This window comes from Triticum aestivum, chromosome 1D (assembly GCF_018294505.1).
Source record: "Triticum aestivum cultivar Chinese Spring chromosome 1D, IWGSC CS RefSeq v2.1, whole genome shotgun sequence".
In the NCBI taxonomy this organism is placed as follows: domain Eukaryota; kingdom Viridiplantae; phylum Streptophyta; class Magnoliopsida; order Poales; family Poaceae; genus Triticum; species Triticum aestivum.
Genome location: NC_057796.1, coordinates 341,972,611 through 341,991,014, shown reverse-complemented (window position 1 = coordinate 341,991,014; position 18,404 = coordinate 341,972,611). Strand labels below are relative to the sequence as shown.

The 18,404-nt window shown below is 44.5% G+C and overlaps 1 protein-coding gene across 2 annotated transcripts; it reads left to right on the top strand.

The window, feature by feature from the left end:
- Positions 1-4,363: 4,363 nt before the first annotated feature.
- Positions 4,364-9,030, top strand: LOC123169649 (uncharacterized). 2 transcript variants are annotated; one of them, XM_044587529.1, is made up of 9 exons: positions 4,364-4,673; positions 4,784-4,849; positions 5,750-5,894; positions 5,977-6,456; positions 6,861-7,034; positions 7,144-7,260; positions 7,702-7,881; positions 7,977-8,023; positions 8,114-9,030. In XM_044587529.1, exons 3-9 carry the CDS (start codon positions 5,874-5,876, stop codon positions 8,667-8,669), a joined length of 1,575 nt encoding a protein of 524 aa, XP_044443464.1. In that variant the 5' UTR covers positions 4,364-4,673; positions 4,784-4,849; positions 5,750-5,873; the 3' UTR covers positions 8,670-9,030. The 2 variants fall into 2 exon arrangements, with proteins under 2 accessions (XP_044443464.1, XP_044443458.1); XM_044587523.1 differs by having other exon boundaries at positions 5,972-6,456; positions 8,114-9,028.
- Positions 9,031-18,404: the final 9,374 nt, after the last annotated feature.

Genomic DNA, 18,404 nt, shown 5'->3' with positions numbered 1-18,404 from the left:
ATCGATGCTCTGGTGAAGGTACATGCGGATGCAGAACAGTGGAGAGTCACCTTTGTTTATGGTGAACGAGTCGAGAATCGCCACCTCATGTGGGCCAAATTACAGGGTCTAACGAGTGTGTGTGATAGGCCTTGGCTTGTTATTGGTGATTTTAATGAAGCTCTTTGGGATTTCGAACACCTGTCGGGTACCCCTAGACCGAAACAACAAATGATAGCTTTCCGAGATACTCTGGAAGTTTGCGGTCTGATTGATCTTGGCTTCTCAGGGATTCCATTTACTTATGATAACCTGCGTGCCGGGGCGAGTAATGTGAAGGTTCGTCTTGATAGAGCTACTGCAACAAATGAATGGCGCAATCTTTTTCTGTTTTATACAGTACAACATGTGGTGTCACCATGCTCGGATCATGTGGCGCTGGTTTTGAAGGGCGCTCCAGACACGGGCCAGCAAGTCCCCAAACCTAGACGCTATGAAGTTTTTTGGGAAAGAGACTCATCTCTACCGGCTGTTGTTAAGGAGGCATGGGAATCTGTTGGCAATGTGGACAATTTGGAGAAGCTCCAAACAGCGCTAAGGAAGACATTGGCTACGCTCAGTACTTGGGGCAGCAAGAAATTCGTCAATATAACAAGGGAACTAGCCAAGTCAAGAACACAACTGGAGGAACTTATGACCATGAATGCAGATAGACAAGAAATTAGAAACATCACTGATAAGATGAATGAGCTTTTGTACCAGGAGGAAATTATGTGGCTACAACGCTCAAGAATTACGTGGTTGAAGGAAGGCGACCGCAACACTAAATATTTTCAGAGTAAGGCTGTTTGGCACGCTCGCAAAAATAAAATACGCGAGCTAACCGACAGTATTGACGTGGTTCATTCAAACTTTGAGGAAATGGCCAGTCTGGCAAATGAGTATTTTCAAGGGATTTTTGCTGCAGACCCGGCTTTGGATGCAACATGGGTTCTTGAATTGCTTGAAGCAAAAGTTACTGAGCAGGACAATGTGCGCTTGTGTGCTCCCTTTAGCGATAAGGAGATTTCTGATGACCTGTTTCAGATTGGACAATTGAAGGCCCCAGGTCCAGATGGTCTACCCGCGAGGTTCTTTCAGCGGAATTGGGATGTGCTACAAAACAGTGTGATTGCAGTTGTTAGGGGATTTTTTGCTTCCGGGATTATGCCGGAAGGGGTAAATTCTACCTCCATAGTTCTTATTCCTAAAATTGTAACCCCTCCATCTTGTCTCACTACAGGCCGATTAGTCTCTGTAATGTCATATACAAGGTCATCTCAAAGTGCATGGTGAATCGTTTAAGGCCATTATTGGATGGTATTGTTTCTCCAAAGCAAAGTGCCTTTATCCCAGGGCGTTTGATTACTGATAATGCTCTTGTGGCCTTTGAATGTATCCACCACATTAAGCAAGAAAAGGATCCTACAAAAAGCTTTTGTGCTTACAAACTCGATATCTCAAAGGCATATGATAGGGTGGATTGGAAGTTCTTGAAGCAGGTGATGCAAAAGTTGGGTTTCTCTCAACGATGGGTGGACTGGATAATGTCTTGTGTCACATCGGTGAGATACTCTGTCAAACTTAATGGGACCCTCTTGGATTCATTTGCACCGTCGCGTGGGCTTCGGCAGGGCGATCCGCTACCCCCCTTCTTGTTCCTTTTTGTGGCTGATGGACTTTCTGCAATTCTGAAGCAGTATGTGTCTAGTGGTGATATTACCCCTGTCAAGGTATGTAGAAGAGCTCCAGGGATCTCACACCTATTGTTTGCTGATGATACTATGTTATTTTTCGAAGAAAACCATGCTCAGGCCGAAACAATAAAGCTAGCATTGGATCAATATGGAAAGGCAAGGGGTCAAAGTTTGAATTTTGACAAGCGCTCTATTCTTTTTGGTGAGGCTTGCCCTTATGTCAAACAGGAGGAAATCAGAGGAGTTCTCAATGTCACTAGTTTGGTTTTTGAGGAGAAGTACCTTGGACTCCCCACGCGTGATGGTCGCATGTCTAAGGGAAGATTTCAGAATCTTCAGATGAGCTTAACTAAAAGATTGCTCCAGTGGGAAGATGGTCACCTTGCTCAACCAGGGAGGGAGACACTCATCAAGTCTGTTGCTCAGGCCCTTCCCACTTATATGATGGGGATCTTTAAATTACCCTCTTCGGTGTGCGATGAACTTACCAGAATGGTAAGAGCCTTTTATTGGGGAGCTGAGAAGGGGAAGAGGAAAGTGCACTGGCGGGCATGGGATAATCGATGCATCCAAAGAGTAAAGGAGGTGCTGGTTTTAGAGATTTAAGAATTTTTAACCAAGCACTATTAGCTAGGCAAGCATGGAGATTAATTACAAAGCCTGACAGTCTGTGCGCACTAGTGTTAAAAGCAAGATACTATCTAGATGGTAAACTTGAGGATACCGTTTTCGCCGGAAATGCTTCTTCTTCTTGGCAAGCTATTAGCTACGGTCTTGAACTCTTGAAGAAGGGTCTAATTTGGAGAGTTGGGAATGGAAGAAATATACGCGTTTGACGTGACAATTGGATACCCCGACCCTTCTCCTATAAACCATTCACTTTACAAGGGAGGTGCAGAATTCGCTTCGTCTCAGATTTGCTTAATGAGAATGGTTCATGGAAGGTTGGCTTGTTACAGGAATTCTTTATGCCAGCGGATGTTGTGGAGATCAGGGCATCGCCAAGACAGGAGGATGGTACGTTGGTGTGGGGCCCTGGCAAGTTTGGCGCCTTTTCAGTGAGGAGTGCGTACCAGTTCGGCTTTGAGAAAGCTCACAGAAGCACTTCGACGGGCTCCAGCTCACGTCCAGATGGGCGTCGGGACTGCTGGAAATTTATATGGTCGACTGATGTTCCTCCCTCAGTTCGTAATTTCGCATGGCGGGTCGCTACAAACTCTCTGCCTACATGGAGTAACAAGCATACAAGAGGGCTGGAAACTAGTGATTTGTGCCCTGTGTGTTCGATAGAGTCTGAGGACTGCTTCCATGCACTATGTCGCTGCACCCTTTCCAGAGTTCTCTGCGATGCTATGGCAGAAGTATGGACTCTTCCGAATATTACTACCGTGCAGAATACAGGTGTCGAGTGGCTACTGCACGCTCTTGCTCCTCTGCCAGATATTGAGCGTTCGATGCTTCTCATGACATTGTGGAGGGTGTGGCACATACGCAATGAGATTGTCCATAATAAATCCCCGCCACCCATGGAGGCTTCTCAAAGGTTCTTGATGAGCTACTTGGATTCTCTAATTGGCATTAAAACTGATCTAATTGCTGATCCTAGCAAAGGGAAGTCAATCATAACATATATTCCAGTTCGGCCAGATGCGGTAATGATCGTAGCAGACCCCAAGTGGTCTGCTCCTAAGCCCTGCTAGGTTAAGTTGTGTACTGATGGTTCATTTGCTGTTGATGGATCGGCTGGTGCCAGAATGGTGTTAAGAGACGACAAGGGAGCCATCATCTTTTCTTCCTGTAGGCAATTATTTTCTTGCCAGGATGCACTTGAAGCTGAATTATGTGCATGCATGGAAGGTTTATCTTTCTCCATCTAGAGAAGCGAGTTACCAGTGCAGATCGACATGGATTCTATAATTGCAGTGAAATTGATCCAGGCTTCACAGGTTGACAGATCGGTATATTCGTCCATCATCAAGGAGATTAGATATCTTATGTCTCTACGTGAAAATTGTATTACTCATGTAAGTCATAGCCAAAATAAAGTTAGTGATAGCTTTGCTAAATTTGTTCGTAGTGAGGATAGAACCATGACTTGGTTAGGTTCTAGTCTTCCTGAGGCTTTGGAACTAGCTGCGATTGATTGTAAGGACTTTGGTGGATGAGTAATACAAATTTCTACCCGCAAAAAAAAAATGTGGTCTACTCTGCGGCTCTGAGCTAAGTGATGGCCAACTCCAAACGAGCACGACGAGAAGGGAATTAAGCGCCGTGCCGCTGCCGCGAGGGGACTCGTCATCTTTCACCGTGCCGGGAAAGGAGTGTAGGATTGGCCCCATCATCGGCCACGCTGGAATCTGGATCACCTTTGCAATCTGGAGGCGGAGCCGTTCCATCGTTCCATCTCCAATCCAAACAGATATCTGTTCCGTTCGGGTCAGAGTAGTTATCCTTCCACAAAACTGAAAACCGCTCGGGTCAGAGCTGCTCTGCTTTCGCCCGGGACAGCCGCACCGGCCAACAACGCATCCCCACCGTCCGATCAGAATCCTGGCGCCGGGCGCGACCCCAAGAGCTCCCAGATCCAACGGCCCCCGCCCGCGCGCGCGCGCCTCGTCGTCGTCTGCAGCAGCCCGCGTCGCGTGCCACCCCCGAACCACATCGCGGCAAAACAGAACAGAACCGAACAGGAATCGCTCTCCTGCTCGGATTAAAGCCGGACCCCTCTCCCAAGATCGCCCGCCCCATCAAATCCCTCTTCCCAAAGCCCTCCCAGCAGAGCAGCCAGCGCCCGCCCCGAGACCCCAGCTAACCAATCCAGCCACCACGGGCGCCTTTCCGTCTTTCCCCGCCGGCAACGGCATGGACCCAAGCCGCAAGCACGGCGCCACGGGCGCCTCCTCCTCGTCTTCGTCCGCCGGCGACGCCGACGGCACGCACCCTGGCTGCAAGTACGAGGTCCGCTCGCCGCCCCCCTCGTGACCTAGCGTGTTCGATCGCCTTTGCATGTTCGGTATGGATACGAGTTCGATCCTAACGAGTTCGATGGTCCTTCGCGCGCGTTGCAGGAGGAGGCGAGGATGACGGGGGACGCGCTCCTCGTCCTGGACGGCCTCGTGCAGGTGTTCCCGCAGGTGAGTCCGTGACTGCCAACCCGCGATTGATCTTTTCTTTTCTGCAAGAAACTTCGTAATCGACGCCCGTTGGATTGGTTGTACTTGTACAGCCGATGATTTTTTTACAGTAAAAAAAAACTGCCGACGAGTTCGTCGGTTTAGTTTCACACATTGCTGATCTGTCGAACAAATCGTGACGGGTTCGTCGGTTGTGTTTCACTGAACTGCGTAGGTGTACGCTGCTGATCGTGTGCGTGTATGCCTGCGTTTTTCGTGAATGAACGAAGGGCTGCTCTGCGTTGACACACAGATGCTTAAAAATTATACCAATGCAAAACGTATGGTGTTCTTTTCTTAGTTTGCAGGACATATGTATGTGAACCAATGGCTTTGGTTGATCTGCTTTCACCTTAATTTCATGCCATACGCATGGCACGAAGAAGTGATCTGTTTTTCTCAAACACTAGAGAATTTGATTGAAGTACGCATGCATTTCAATTCTTTCTGCAATATCGTTCTCTAGTCTTGGTGAGAGTTTTTCTGGGTCCGTGATTTTTGTAGTAAAGCCTAGGCAAAACTATTTTTCATTAACCAATTAACAAAACCCAAGTAATGAATGGAATTGTAGATCTTACCACATTTTTTCTATAGAATTGATCAAACCTAAGCAAAAAAAAAAAAACTTGAGCAAGTTTGACTTAAGAGAAACCTAGAACTTCAATTATTTTGGAATGAAGGGACTAGCTGTTAAAAATTATTATAGACCTACGAGAAACCTAGAACTCCAATTATTTTCTATAGAACGGATGGAGTTACTGTATGAAATTGGGAATGCATTTGTTGTTGTTAAAAATTATTATAGACCTGGCACGCCACTTACTAACACACACTGCCACATCCCCACTTTTGACTATGCAGGTTAACTTCTCAACACTGATAGAAGTTTCCATCTCATTCAATGGAGATGCTGATGCAGCAGCAGATTATGTTATCCATAATGTCCTTCCAAATAGTACAGCAGATGACAATAATGCAAGCATGAATGACGATTCAGATATTCATGGTAAGATTTCTTCCTTCCTCATTACTTCTTGTTTTCATCTCAAAACACTTCTTTGTGTTGACAAAATCCTTTCTCAGGGCAGCATCAGGTATTTAGTGACACAAACACTAGTTTCACGATCCCGCCAGTGGATGATGGTACCATTCCAAAATCTGTACAGTTTGATGCTATCAATGAAAATTCTGCTGAACATGGAGAAAACTCCATGGGAGAACAATTGATGCAGTCACCTGCTGCAGCATCAACATCTGGTCAGGACGTTCTACCTGAAGAAATTGATTCTGATTCTGTGCTAGCTGGAGCGCAGAACTCAGTTGTCGATCATGAAGTGGCTCATTCTGAAAACGAGCAGAAAGAAATGAATTATCCTGACCCCGCTACTGAAGATCACCGTGATGAACAAATACAATGCTCATTTTCTGACGAAAACCAGGCCGAGCCAACTTCTGAAGATATTTCTACGCTGCATGGTGATGATTCACCTGATATGAACATGCGATCAAACTATTCCGTTATTCCTGAGTCCATTGATGATGCAATCTCTGCTGAAAACTGCAAGAAGGTAAAAGTGTTTCCTTTTCATGAAAATTCATAAAACATCACACTTGTACTTGTCAAAAGTACTAGGAACAACTCAAAATAATTGTGATAGTAGCTGTACAATAGTAGAATCAACATCACTTTCATATGAAAATTTGAGGATTAAAATATGCCCACCTTCCTCCTGCAAATCTCAATATTCCTTCACCAAATTACTAATCATTTTGACTAATCCAACCGTCACATTTGGGTTACATAGTGTGCTTCTTAGGTTGGACTCAACTTCCTAATACATTGTTCTCCCAAAAATTCACTCCCTCTATAAAGAAATGTAAGTGCGTTTTTAGTTATCTAAACACTCTTATATTTCTTTACGGAGGGAGTACATGTTTCCAATTTCTCTTAATGTATGAATGCGTGTTGCAGAATACTTTGCTGTCAAATATGGCAGCTATAAGTGAAATGCTAGAGGAGGTTGAGGTTAGTGAGGCAGAAACAAAACATGTTGTATCCGAAGCAAGTCAAGCTGGCAATGATATTCTTGTAAAGGCGGCGAAGCTAAAAGAAATGTCTACACTTGCAGCGGAAGAGAACAACAAGGTTTTACTCAAAGAATTTACTTCTCGTACTTTGTTTTCTGCCAATTGACTTGCAGCAAGACCCTTTAAGAACTTTCGAAAAAACGACCCTTAATAATGGAATTGTGTAGGTTGCAGCAGAGGTTTTTGCTGAGAAATCTATTCTAGCCTCAGAAGCTCAGGGGCTCCAGTCCTGGTTGTTTGACATTTCTGAAGAACGAAAACACTTCGTGTCTGTCATTGATGAGGTAAGTTATAACCTTATACTGTTGCACTCTTTTGTTGTCTATTGAAATATAAGTACGATTCAGGTTTACAGTGTAGTGTACACTAACCAGCATCAAGTACAGGTTCAATACTCAGGCCAAATAAAGTGTGTGTTGCCTTTTTTTAGGGAAACATAAATTCGTGTTACAGTTGCACTTTGCTTTCTGGTGCACAGTTGTTAGTTGCTCCTATGTCTGGCTGCTCTGCTGTAAATCCTTGATTCATACAGGCAGCTTACTGTATTTCTAGGACATTTAGCCTATTTTGAGTAGATGCTAGCTATGTTTCAGAAAGTTCTGTTGCTGTTTTTATTTTGCACTATATGTTGATAATACTAATTTTTATGCTGCATTGGTTATTACTATTTTAACATGCAAAATGTAATTTAGTTTCTTACAACTTTCGTCATGTACATTATGAAGATGCACCAGACTCTTCAAAGAAGACTTGATTTAGCAGAAGCAGAAAGAGCAGCTGCTGAGATGGAAATGATTGAAAGGGAAAAAATGGCTCAAGAAATGCTGAAAGAACAGGAAGTCCTACTTGATGCTGCCAAGGAAGAGTCTAAGAAGCTGGAGCAACAGGCAGAGGAGAATGCGAAGGTAACAAATGAGCTACTGTACTTGGGTGACATACCCATATTATTCCTAGCCGTGATTCAAAGAAAGGAGGGCTAACATGCAATCTCTTGATACAGCTGCGGGAGCTACTGATGGACAGGGGCCATGTTGTGGATGCATTGCAGTAAGTATACTAGTGTTTGAAATCGTTTGAACTGACATTTGGAAAATATTTAACTCACGAATCTACATACATGCGCCTTTATTATTTCAGTGGAGAAATGCTTGGAATCTTCAGCAACATTACGCACCTCCAATGCAGAGTTGATATGCGAGTTCCTGCCGATGAACAACGCCAACTAGCTTCGTCGATACTGTCCAGCTCAGTCGAGTCAGCAGCTGGCCAATTCCCTGCTGAAGAACCACTGCAGCTCGCACCAATGAGCTTTCCCAGCCCGGTCCAATCAGCACAGTCCGGACTAATTTATGTTAATGAGCCCGGTCCAATGAGCTTAGCGGGCTCGGTCGTATCAGCGCCTTCAAAACTACTTCCTACTGGTGAATCGCTGGACCAAAGTTCATCGAGCTTGGTCGGCTCAGTCGTATCGGCGCCTTCCAAACTGTTCTCTGTCTGTGAGCCACTTCAGCTAGCTTCATCGAGCTTGTCTAGCTCTGTCAGATCGGCAACTTCGGGGAGCAGCTGGTCTTCTGCCACGGAGTCGAATTCAGGTTTCAATGACGACGAGGAGATCGCCGTTGCTTCTCCCCGTGATAATTTCGCTTTGGACGACACCTGGGATGTAGTCGAAGACGTGGAATGCGTGTGCTAACCTTCTGGGCATGATGCTCGTGATGTTCTAATCCATGCTTCATTTTTTATCGGCAAGAGTTATTAGCATCTGTCCGTACGGGCCGGAACTTGTTCCAGATTTACGCATGTTTTTTTGTTGAGTTTCAGAGATTTACGCATGGTGATAACGTGCTTTCATGTTGGTAGTTTTCCTCTGTAGCCGGAACTTGCTCATATGAGGGTCATCAGAAAAGGTGACAAATTTTGTTTAGTAGTGATATTATTTGACAGTCACTCCGGGTTCTGCACAACCTTCGGTGAAATATTTGCTCGTTGCTGATGGCTTAGTTTTTTTTTAATTAAAATTTCTGGTCCTACTTTGTTCGGCCTGCAGCTCCATGTGCCTTGTAGCTCAAATGTCGAAATAGGCTTTCCTTCCGCCTTGTAAATAAAGCAACCATCACATCCATATAACGAGTTCAAGTGTATCGAGATAAAATATTCTCTGGGATATCAGCACAAACACGCAAGAATTTTGAAGGTGTCAGATGCCCGTGTAAGGAAGATCCGGTTTAACGCTCTAGTGTCTCCTTAATATGGATTATTTGGAGTTTCCGACTCTTATTGATATGCAATCTTGAAGTTCCATGCCTATATTATTATCGGTGTTTCTCAAAAAAAATTCCAAAACCAAAATTAGACAAAAGAAGAAAGTTGAGCTTAAAATGGTGATCGCAGAGGACGACGATATGATCTCCCAAATCTGCCATGTCCCGCGTGCCAAATCTGCCATGCCCATAAATTTTGGTCTGTTGAAGTGTTTGTGGATCCCGACTTGGAGTGGCTTGACAGCGAAGATGATGGCTAAGCGGACATGAACAAAGAGAAGAGATTATGGCACAACAACAAAACCTAAGCTTAGGGTCGTTGTTTGCAGACATTTTTTTTTTTTTTGCATTTGCATTTGCATGGGCATATTGTTGTATCATACTGCTGGAATACTCAAGGCTGCAAGTGCGTGCTGTTGGCGATCTAGAATGGCCTACCTCCATTTGGGAAACTCACAGGCTTCCGTTGATTCGCCATTAGGCTATTTTAGTCACTCGTTACTGTGTTAGTGCTATTTTCTTTGATCCACATCCTCCTTAATAAAAAAAAAGTAAGTTTGCGAAGGTTGGACTCTGGGAGGTGTGGTCGTGTGGAAGCATCTAAGACATGACGAAATCACCTAGAACACATTCACCTTTGATGTCGCTCTACGAAAACCCGCTTGTGATGAGTTACCGCTGCCTTATTCGGCCTAATGGCCACTGACACAAATCTCCTAGCTAGTGGTTAATCTATCAGACATCGCAGGAATTCCCTTATCTCTTCTATCAATGGACACCCATGTCGCCCTTGCGAGTGATTAGAGAAACTCTAGCCGCCGTCGGAGGCACCTCTTCTTGCGTTCCTTGTGAGGAAAGACGGCGCATGCCGGCTTACCCTTGATGAGGAGATCGTGGCGCCGATCTTCATCCCTGACGCTCCTCGTGTGGGGGAGAATTGACGTGGATCCGATTCGACACAAACATATTTCTACTTTGCAGCGCCCCGATGGCGGCGATTGTGCGGCTTCGTCGTATGGGTGGCGTGGTGTGGCGGTAGTTGTGTCCCCCGGTATAGGGGGGCGGCTGCACCATACTCCCTCTGTTCATGAATAAGTGTACTTCTACGTTTTGTTCTAAGTCAAAATTTTAAAATTTTGATCAACTTTATAGAAAATAGTAGTAACATATATGACATAGAATTGGTATATTACGAAAGTATACTTCAAAACGAATCTAGTGATACTACTTTAGTGCCATAAATGCTGCTACTTTTCCCGATAAAGTTGGTCAAAGTTTTAAACTTTGACTTAAGACCAAAGCTAGATGTACACTTATTCACGGACGGAGAGAGTAGTCGCGTGGACGACCCAACGGCCAGATGTGGAGATGGTGATGACCTTCTTCAAGACCATTGACGATATGGGAGGCCCCCTTCAACCTAGATCGGGTTCAACCCAGCTCGGTAGGTGCTACACACGGCGACTTTTGCAGATGCTCCAAGCCATGCCGGTTGCCGGCAGGTGCTACATGCGGTGACTCTTATAGAGGCGGCAAGTCATACTTGTTGTTAGATCAAAGGTGGTGTGGTAGTGACAGGAGGCGACGCAGTATGGAACGTCTGTGTCTTTCGGTATTACCTCCAGAGGTACCCGGCTATCGAAGCGTCGGCAGCCAGACGAGGGATGATAGTCGAGGTGACTTCAACAATTAGTATGTTCATTCCCGTAGAAACACAAAATCCCTTATATGACTGTCGATGCGCGCCTGCATCGTGTCCTTGCTGCAGGTGGTGGATAGAAACTCAACTTTGGGATGAAAATTCTGAGACCGGACTATGGTTGGACTCGTCACCATAGGCGCGTGTGTGACGTTTCTTTCTTAAAGGCTTAGCCTAGGAGTTGTGTACTTTTCATTTGTTTATGTCTTTTACTATAGGGTTAGTGGTTGTCCAGTCAAGCTACTATAGCGAGGCACGCAGTGTCGTATTTTCTTTTGCAGATCAATTTTTTTTTGTTGCTGGATTTTACTTTTTAAATAATGTATGGATATGTGTATTTTTTGATGTAGAGGTCGGGGGTTACTCTCGTTTTCAAAAACAAGGGAGATGATAGGGGCAAAAGAGGCCCTCGTAGGCACCGTAAAAGATGTAGACCATTTCACTTCTACTTGTCACATATCTTTTATTTCCCTTTTATCTGAAATAGTTTTCATTAGGGGTATATTTGCTTGACACTGATACTTCACCAAACACCGTAAAAGATGTGCTTATTTTCCGGTTCACTCTATAATTGTATCTGCCACTTCACTCTTTCTTAGCAAAACGTATTTTTGTGACACAATATTTATCTATACCTTCGCGCGGCAACCGATTTCGACGCCACACAACATGCAAGGCCCCGCTTGGAAGCCCCGAAAAAATCTTACAGTTGTAACAAGTTACAACCGTATAATACTGGTGTCCAGTAATATACAGCCGGATACAATTTCCGCTTGTAGATTCTGTCCTTCCCCTTCACGGTTCCCACGTCCCTGTAGTCACGCGTCTTCTTCCTCATTGATTCGTGGGCGAGCTCGACCGGGTCATCGGCCGCGACGAGGAGATCTGACGCGTGCGGATCCTATAGCGCCGCGCACGAAGAACAACCCCGTCATCAAATAGCCGCCGTCGCGGTCAACGTCGCCGGCGCCTCGCCGGCACTCCATCATGGACACTGGCGCCAGAGCCTGCCCGTCCGTTGTGGTTGCGGCGGCGAAGCCGTCGCCTCGCCTAGGCTCAAAAGAGGAGAGGATTACGGGTTGGTGGGGAAAACGATGGGCAGAGGTCTGTATCAAATACCGGTTAATTACGGGTGTAATCGAGCGAACCGGTGTAAATATTATGGACCAAAAACGATCAACCAAGTAGCCATGCGTAGCTGGTCTGGATTTTCCTTACGGAGAACTAAAACCACGACGAGTAAATCGGAACGGAGGAAGTATATTTTACCGGTGTATTTGCCCTGAAAACAACAATCCGAACAGGAGAACTAAAACCACTACGAGTAAATCGGAACGGAGGGAGTATATTTTACCGGTGTATTTGCCCTGAAAACAACAATCCAAGCGGGTCAATGCGCCACAGCTTTGCCATCAAACAAACGTGCCCATAAATTGTTCATTACATGTATGCTTGGATTAAATGGGTTAGCTTAGGTTTGTAGTGCGTTTGGAACTTTTCATGGCGTGCACGCACGCATGTTGGGTTCCTGAGAATACATGGTTTGTAGCTAAGCTCAGTGTAAAAGATTTAAAAATTCCTACTAAATGCACCTGTTCCATGTCAGTTTAGTCAGACACTCTGTATCTTGGTGCTCTCAGGTCGAATCTGTGAGAAATTTGGACCGATTATACACAGGCAACCGGCGAGTGCTCCACGAGACGGAACACTCTCCGTTCAGTCTGAATCATCAACCTGCAGAACAGGCACCTGATGTGCACACCGAAGATGGAATTGAGGTTTACAAATAAAATAAGACGTCCAATAAGTTGTGCAAACGGGGGCATGTAAATGTAGCTCGACATGGACTATGGAGGTGTGGCGGCGGGCCAGTGGGAGCGGCGGCAGGGCCCCCGTCATATGTGGAAGCAGGAGGCCTCCGATGAAGTCTGCGGTTATGAGGTTTTGCCGACTCCAGTCCATAGTCTATAGACTGTACTACGATAGTCACGGCGGGGCCAGCGTGGACTCAGTGGCACACACTGTCGCTTTTTCCCCAAGGAATATGGTGCAGGTTATCTTTTTAATGAAAACCTCGACGTTATAAGTAACATAACTCAATTCCTGTCCACTAAAACTAACCAAGTGGGGTTATGGAAGGTCAATATGATCGTTTGTTTTGACGATTAAATCGTATTAATAAAATTTATATATCTATATAGATATCAATATAAAAAGACTTTTACACAATTTTTTTTATAGAAGACTTCAAGAGACAGACATATCCAACTAATCTCGGCCATCAAATCAGGTCAATGCAATGGACTGTATTGCTCCAATGGTGAGCACTCTAACATGTTTAGCGTGAAATTAGTATCAAATTAGGACACTCGCCAGGACAGCATGGCAGCTAAGGCTGCCCGTAGCGGGGAGTATGCATGATACTATTTCCGCCATGCATAGTATGATAAGTTAGTGTCATAAATTGTCTTCCCATGCATGATATAAAGTAGTACAATATTTAATATGATATAATATCATGATATGATACAACATCCTCCCATTTCTCATTAATTGTGTGCCACATCATAAAAAAAGCCTAGTTGACATGCATAATACTGCTTATGATACTCCCATTACGGGCAGCCTGGTGGAGCTAATAATGCACCCGCCTACCTCTTACATGCCTACCTCCCGAAGGCCAGACCCAGCCTCGCCTCGCACCTCTTTAGGGCTAGTTGTGGTGGTGCGGGTGATGACGGATTTGGGCCTCCCTGCCCAAATCTGCCCCGTGGCCATGGGCGATGACTCGATGACCTTCTTTGCAGCGAGGTTGGCATTGGCGGCGGTGATTCCGACGGTGTCCGTGCCTTCTTCGGTGCCGGGTGCAACTCTCCTCCCCACGACGGCTGTTTCAGCCAATATTGCCATGTCTCCAGCTCCTGACCAAGCGGCTTTTGGGATTGTTCGGTTACAGGCTTGGGCAGAATCCCTGCTCGGCTTACCTGTGCTGGCAGCGACAACACCTATGGGTGCATCCCTTTCTCGGAGGCGCTGTCATGGCCTATCTTCCGTTCCCTATTCGAGCAGTAGGGGAAACCCCTAGGGCCGGTTCACCGCATTGGACAACAACGGCGTTCTCCTTCACGAAGGCACATCGCCGTTCCCCTTCATGAAGGCGTTGTCTTCGTGGATTGAGGTGTCCTTGGTGTTGGATTTGGAGATGCTGGACGTCGTGCTTGGTTTGTGTTGTTTCACAGAGCGTGGCCATCCGGGGCGCAATTTACGACATTGCCGACGTACGCTTCCTCCATGGCTTCTTCCTCTGGCATGTTCGAGTCCTGTAACCCACTTGCCGATCCTCTAGGCGCTTAAGGTTGGGGGGGGGGGGTGGTACGTTGATTCTGTCAGGTCCATAGTCCTCGCCGTGCGACAGTGGTGCCTCATGTTGGTCGTGGCGCGGTCTTGGTGCCCTGTGTTTCGTCTCCTGACCTTCTCGTCTAGTGTTCAGGCTAGGCGAGCTTAAAGTTGTGTTGTATCTCTTATTCTGCCGCTGTGATGCCGCCACTGTACAATACGGTGAGCCGGCCCTAGGGGTTTCTCCCGGTGCTCGAATAGGGAACGAAAGACGAGCCATGACAATGCCTCCAAGAAGGGGATGACACCCATAGGTGTCGCCGCTGCCAGCACGGGTAAGCTGAGTAGGGATTTCGCCCCAGCCTGTAACGAAACAATCCTAAAAGCCGCTTGGTCAGGAGTTGGAGACATGGCAATGTTGGCTAAAACGATCATCGCGGGGAGGAGAGCTGGACCCGACACCGAAGAAGGCACGAGCACCGTTGAAATCACCGCCACCAAAGCCAACCTCGTTGCAAACCATTCCAGATTATGTCAAATATTCTTAACTTTCATCAAATTCAGTCATTTCATAAAATGATGTAAATTTTGTCGAAAAGGTGCGGCTAGTTGCACCGTTTTACTCATGTGCCATATCTAATATACCCCTATCGAATATGGTTCCGAGTAGTCCGCTTGGTCAGCTGTTTTGTCATCCTGACATATGAGTCCATCAGGTCAGGTTGGGAGAAATAACAGTAAGAAATGATATAAAAGTGGTCAAAAGGCCACATAATTAAAAAGTAATATGTGGTGCATATTCAAAATAGGCTACCCACTGTCACAAAAGAGGTAAATACACTAGTGGTGCTTGAACTTGCCACAAATGTTCAGTTTAGTGCCTGAACTTGAAAAATACACCGAACTGGTTCTAAAACTTAGCATGAATGTGCAAATACGGTGCAAATGTCATCCCTAGACGTAAAGTGTGTCGACGTGGCATCGTATATAGCTGACGCGGCATCGACATGGTGTGGGGCCCACTTGTAAGACGAAACAGGGTAATTGTTGTATAGTAGATGTCCCAATGACTAGTGGGTCCTGCCTACTAGTATCGGAAACTAAAATGAAAATAGGGTGTCGTACGGTAATTAAACAGGTGACCTGATGCTAGCTTGCAGACCGTGCTGACAACACACCAAATTTCTTGTCATGGTAAAAGTGTCTCCTCTCACTTATTGTAGTCAGATCAAAACGCTTCTGGTACTTAAATGGGTTGTAGTCACTGCGGCCCATTTTAGCAGATGTTTCTTTTTGTAAAAAAGTTAAAAAAGGTCTTTAAATTATAATCACAGCAACAAAAATAAAATTCAAATATTAATTTTTTATTAATAGTCTACATAAAATATTTATATAATTGAATAAATGTATGCATATTATATAATTCACAAGTATGTTGTGTAAGAAAATATTTGTATAATTAGAAATATGGAATTTTAAAATTAAAATTTTGTATGTATATTCACTCGTGTATTATAAATTATGTAAAATTATGAATATAATCCACGAGTGAAAGTATACACCAGTGAATATATATAAATATATAGTAAATGTTGTCATCCATATATTTGTATAGTTTAAATATAAGCCATGTGTGTATAATTTTATTTATATTCACTAAGAATATTTTTATTTAATAAACATTTTAAATATAATCCATGCGTGTATATTTTAAAATTTTGTATTTACTAAAAAATAAACACTCTTGTATTATATTTAAAAATTATTTTCTAAATAATAAGTGCTTTCCCTAAAAATTATAGGAACATTTTAGTAAGTTTTTATTGCATACCTCTATATATTGATTTTGTGCGCAAATAATTGTAAAAATTTAAAACAACCTACAAACAAGGAACGATGCGACACAAAATAATGGTGCATTTTTTTTATGTAGAGTATTTGTGTACCACCATTATTTGTAAATATTTTATGTAGAGTATTTTAAAAATAAGATGTGCTAAACGGGCCGCCGGTACTGCAGCCATTTAAGTACCAGAAGTATTTTGGTTTGCACTACATTAAAAGTCAGGAGCCACACTTGTCATCGGAGAGGTCTTGCCGTGTAGGTTAGAGCAGGTTGGCCACTCCCATCGCGTCGCTGGTTCGAATGCCTCGTGGCATCTGTTTTACATTTTAATTTCTGGTACTGACAGCTAGGACCCACTAGTCATTGAGCCATATAGTACACAAGCCATCCTGCTTCATTGCTACAAGTAGGCCCCATGTCATGACTCATGACGATGCCACGTCGGCTCTACAGATGAGATTAGTATCATATTTGCACGTTCATGTCAAGTTTTAGAACCAGTTTGGTGTATTTTTCAAGTTCAGGCATCAAACTGAACATTCATGACAAGTTTTAAAACGTCCATGAACTTTACTCTTAATTAAAAGCCGAGGTGCTATGTGGACTTCAACATGAGGCGTGAATAGGATTATATTTCACTGTTTGGCCTGAATGGTTCGAATGCCTCGTGGCATCTTTTTTACATTTTAATTTTTGGTACTGACAGCTAGGACCCACTAGTCATTGAGTCATATAGTACACAGCCATTGCTACAAGTAGGCCCCATGTCATGTCGGCCATCCTGCTTCATTGTTACAAGTAGGCCCCATGTCATGACGATGCCACGTCAACCATATACGGTGCCACGTCGGCTCTACGGATGAGATTAGTATCATATTTGCATGTTCGTGTCAAGTTTTAGAACCAGTTCGGTGTATTTTCAAGTTCAGGCATCAAACTGAACATTTGTGACAAGTTTTAAAACGTCCATGAACTTTACTCTTAACTAAAAGCCGAGGTGCAATGTGGACTTCAACATGAGGCGTGAATAGGATTATATTTCACTGTTTGGCCTGAATGGTGGGCTATATATATCAAAAGCAATGAACAATGAAAGCCTAGAATATATTTAAAATGTATGGACAAAGAATTGGTTCAACAAATGTCTGATTTGTCTTCACGGGCTGCATTTTGCTCGCTGCATTTCGGATCAACAATCAGTGATATCAATGTTCTTTTCTTGACAAAGGTTGATCATGACGAAGATACAAACACAATCAGTATACATCTGGCCTCTGCATAGATATAAGATGCACCCAACCAATATCATAGTACTCGCACAAAAAACACACGACTAAATTGAAAAGTATAAGACCAAAGCTATGTGTAGGCGAGTAAAAAAGAAAAAAAAAGATCAAAACCGTGACCAACAAACCACAACATTTACCATATCGGATGCCAACTATCTCATGACACCACGTGGACGACGAGATTCTTTAACAACAATGCCTTCAGGAAGGGAGTGACGTTTAACCGCCGCTTTCGTCGCTAGGTCCAACCACCCAAAGCCAGAATTTATATTTTCACCCAGAAGATCCAGTCCAAGCATATCCGAGCAATGACTTTAACAAGGTAACAATATAAAAACATCATCATTGCTAGGTATAACCAGCTCAGATAAGATGTAGGCTCGAGACCGGGTGCTCGAGTGGCACCACCATCGACATCATTTATATGTTATCGCTGCCACTTTTCCACTATCCCAACAATTACATGCGATACGCGGCCGTTGCCGCTGCATAACTATCCACATGCATTATCATCAACTTCAATCAAGAACAGCTGCATAACCACAATTTTGGCTGCCACAAATTAAGCACCTGCATTAATATGTACGGTCAAAACCTTTTGGCGGCATAAAACCTTGTGAAGGTCCAGCTTCAGCGAGTCTCTGTCCTGCGCTGCGAACGTTTCAGCGGCTCGGAGACACGCCACGTCGTCATGATTGGTAGCTTACTATTTGACGACGAGTTTGGGATTCTCTCCGCCGATCGATAAATCACTAACAAAACCACTGCAAGCTTTGGCAGAAACAGTTGGAGGTGGACATGTCTTGTAGCTGATCGGCGCCGTCGCTTTCGGCCCGGCTGGGCAGCCGATGCGACGACGCGATGGATCGCAGATGAAATACTCCTTTATCCCTCTGATCTCGATCCGGTCCGCACTTATAAGTTATGGGCGCGGATGCTGCGTGGTACTTGCAGCTAAACGGAATTAGCGTTAGGCACGTGCTTCGTCAGCTAGCTA

Excerpts from the sequence above, each read along its gene's own strand:
- LOC123169649 (XM_044587523.1), top strand. The coding sequence starts at position 4,578 with ATGGACCCAAGCCGCAAGCACGGCGCCACGGGCGCCTCCTCCTCGTCT. Across the intron at positions 4,674-4,783 it reads ACCCTGGCTGCAAGTACGAG|GAGGAGGCGAGGATGACGGG; the intron begins GTCCGCTCGCCG and ends CGCGCGTTGCAG. Across the intron at positions 5,895-5,971 it reads TGACGATTCAGATATTCATG|GGCAGCATCAGGTATTTAGT; the intron begins GTAAGATTTCTT and ends ATCCTTTCTCAG.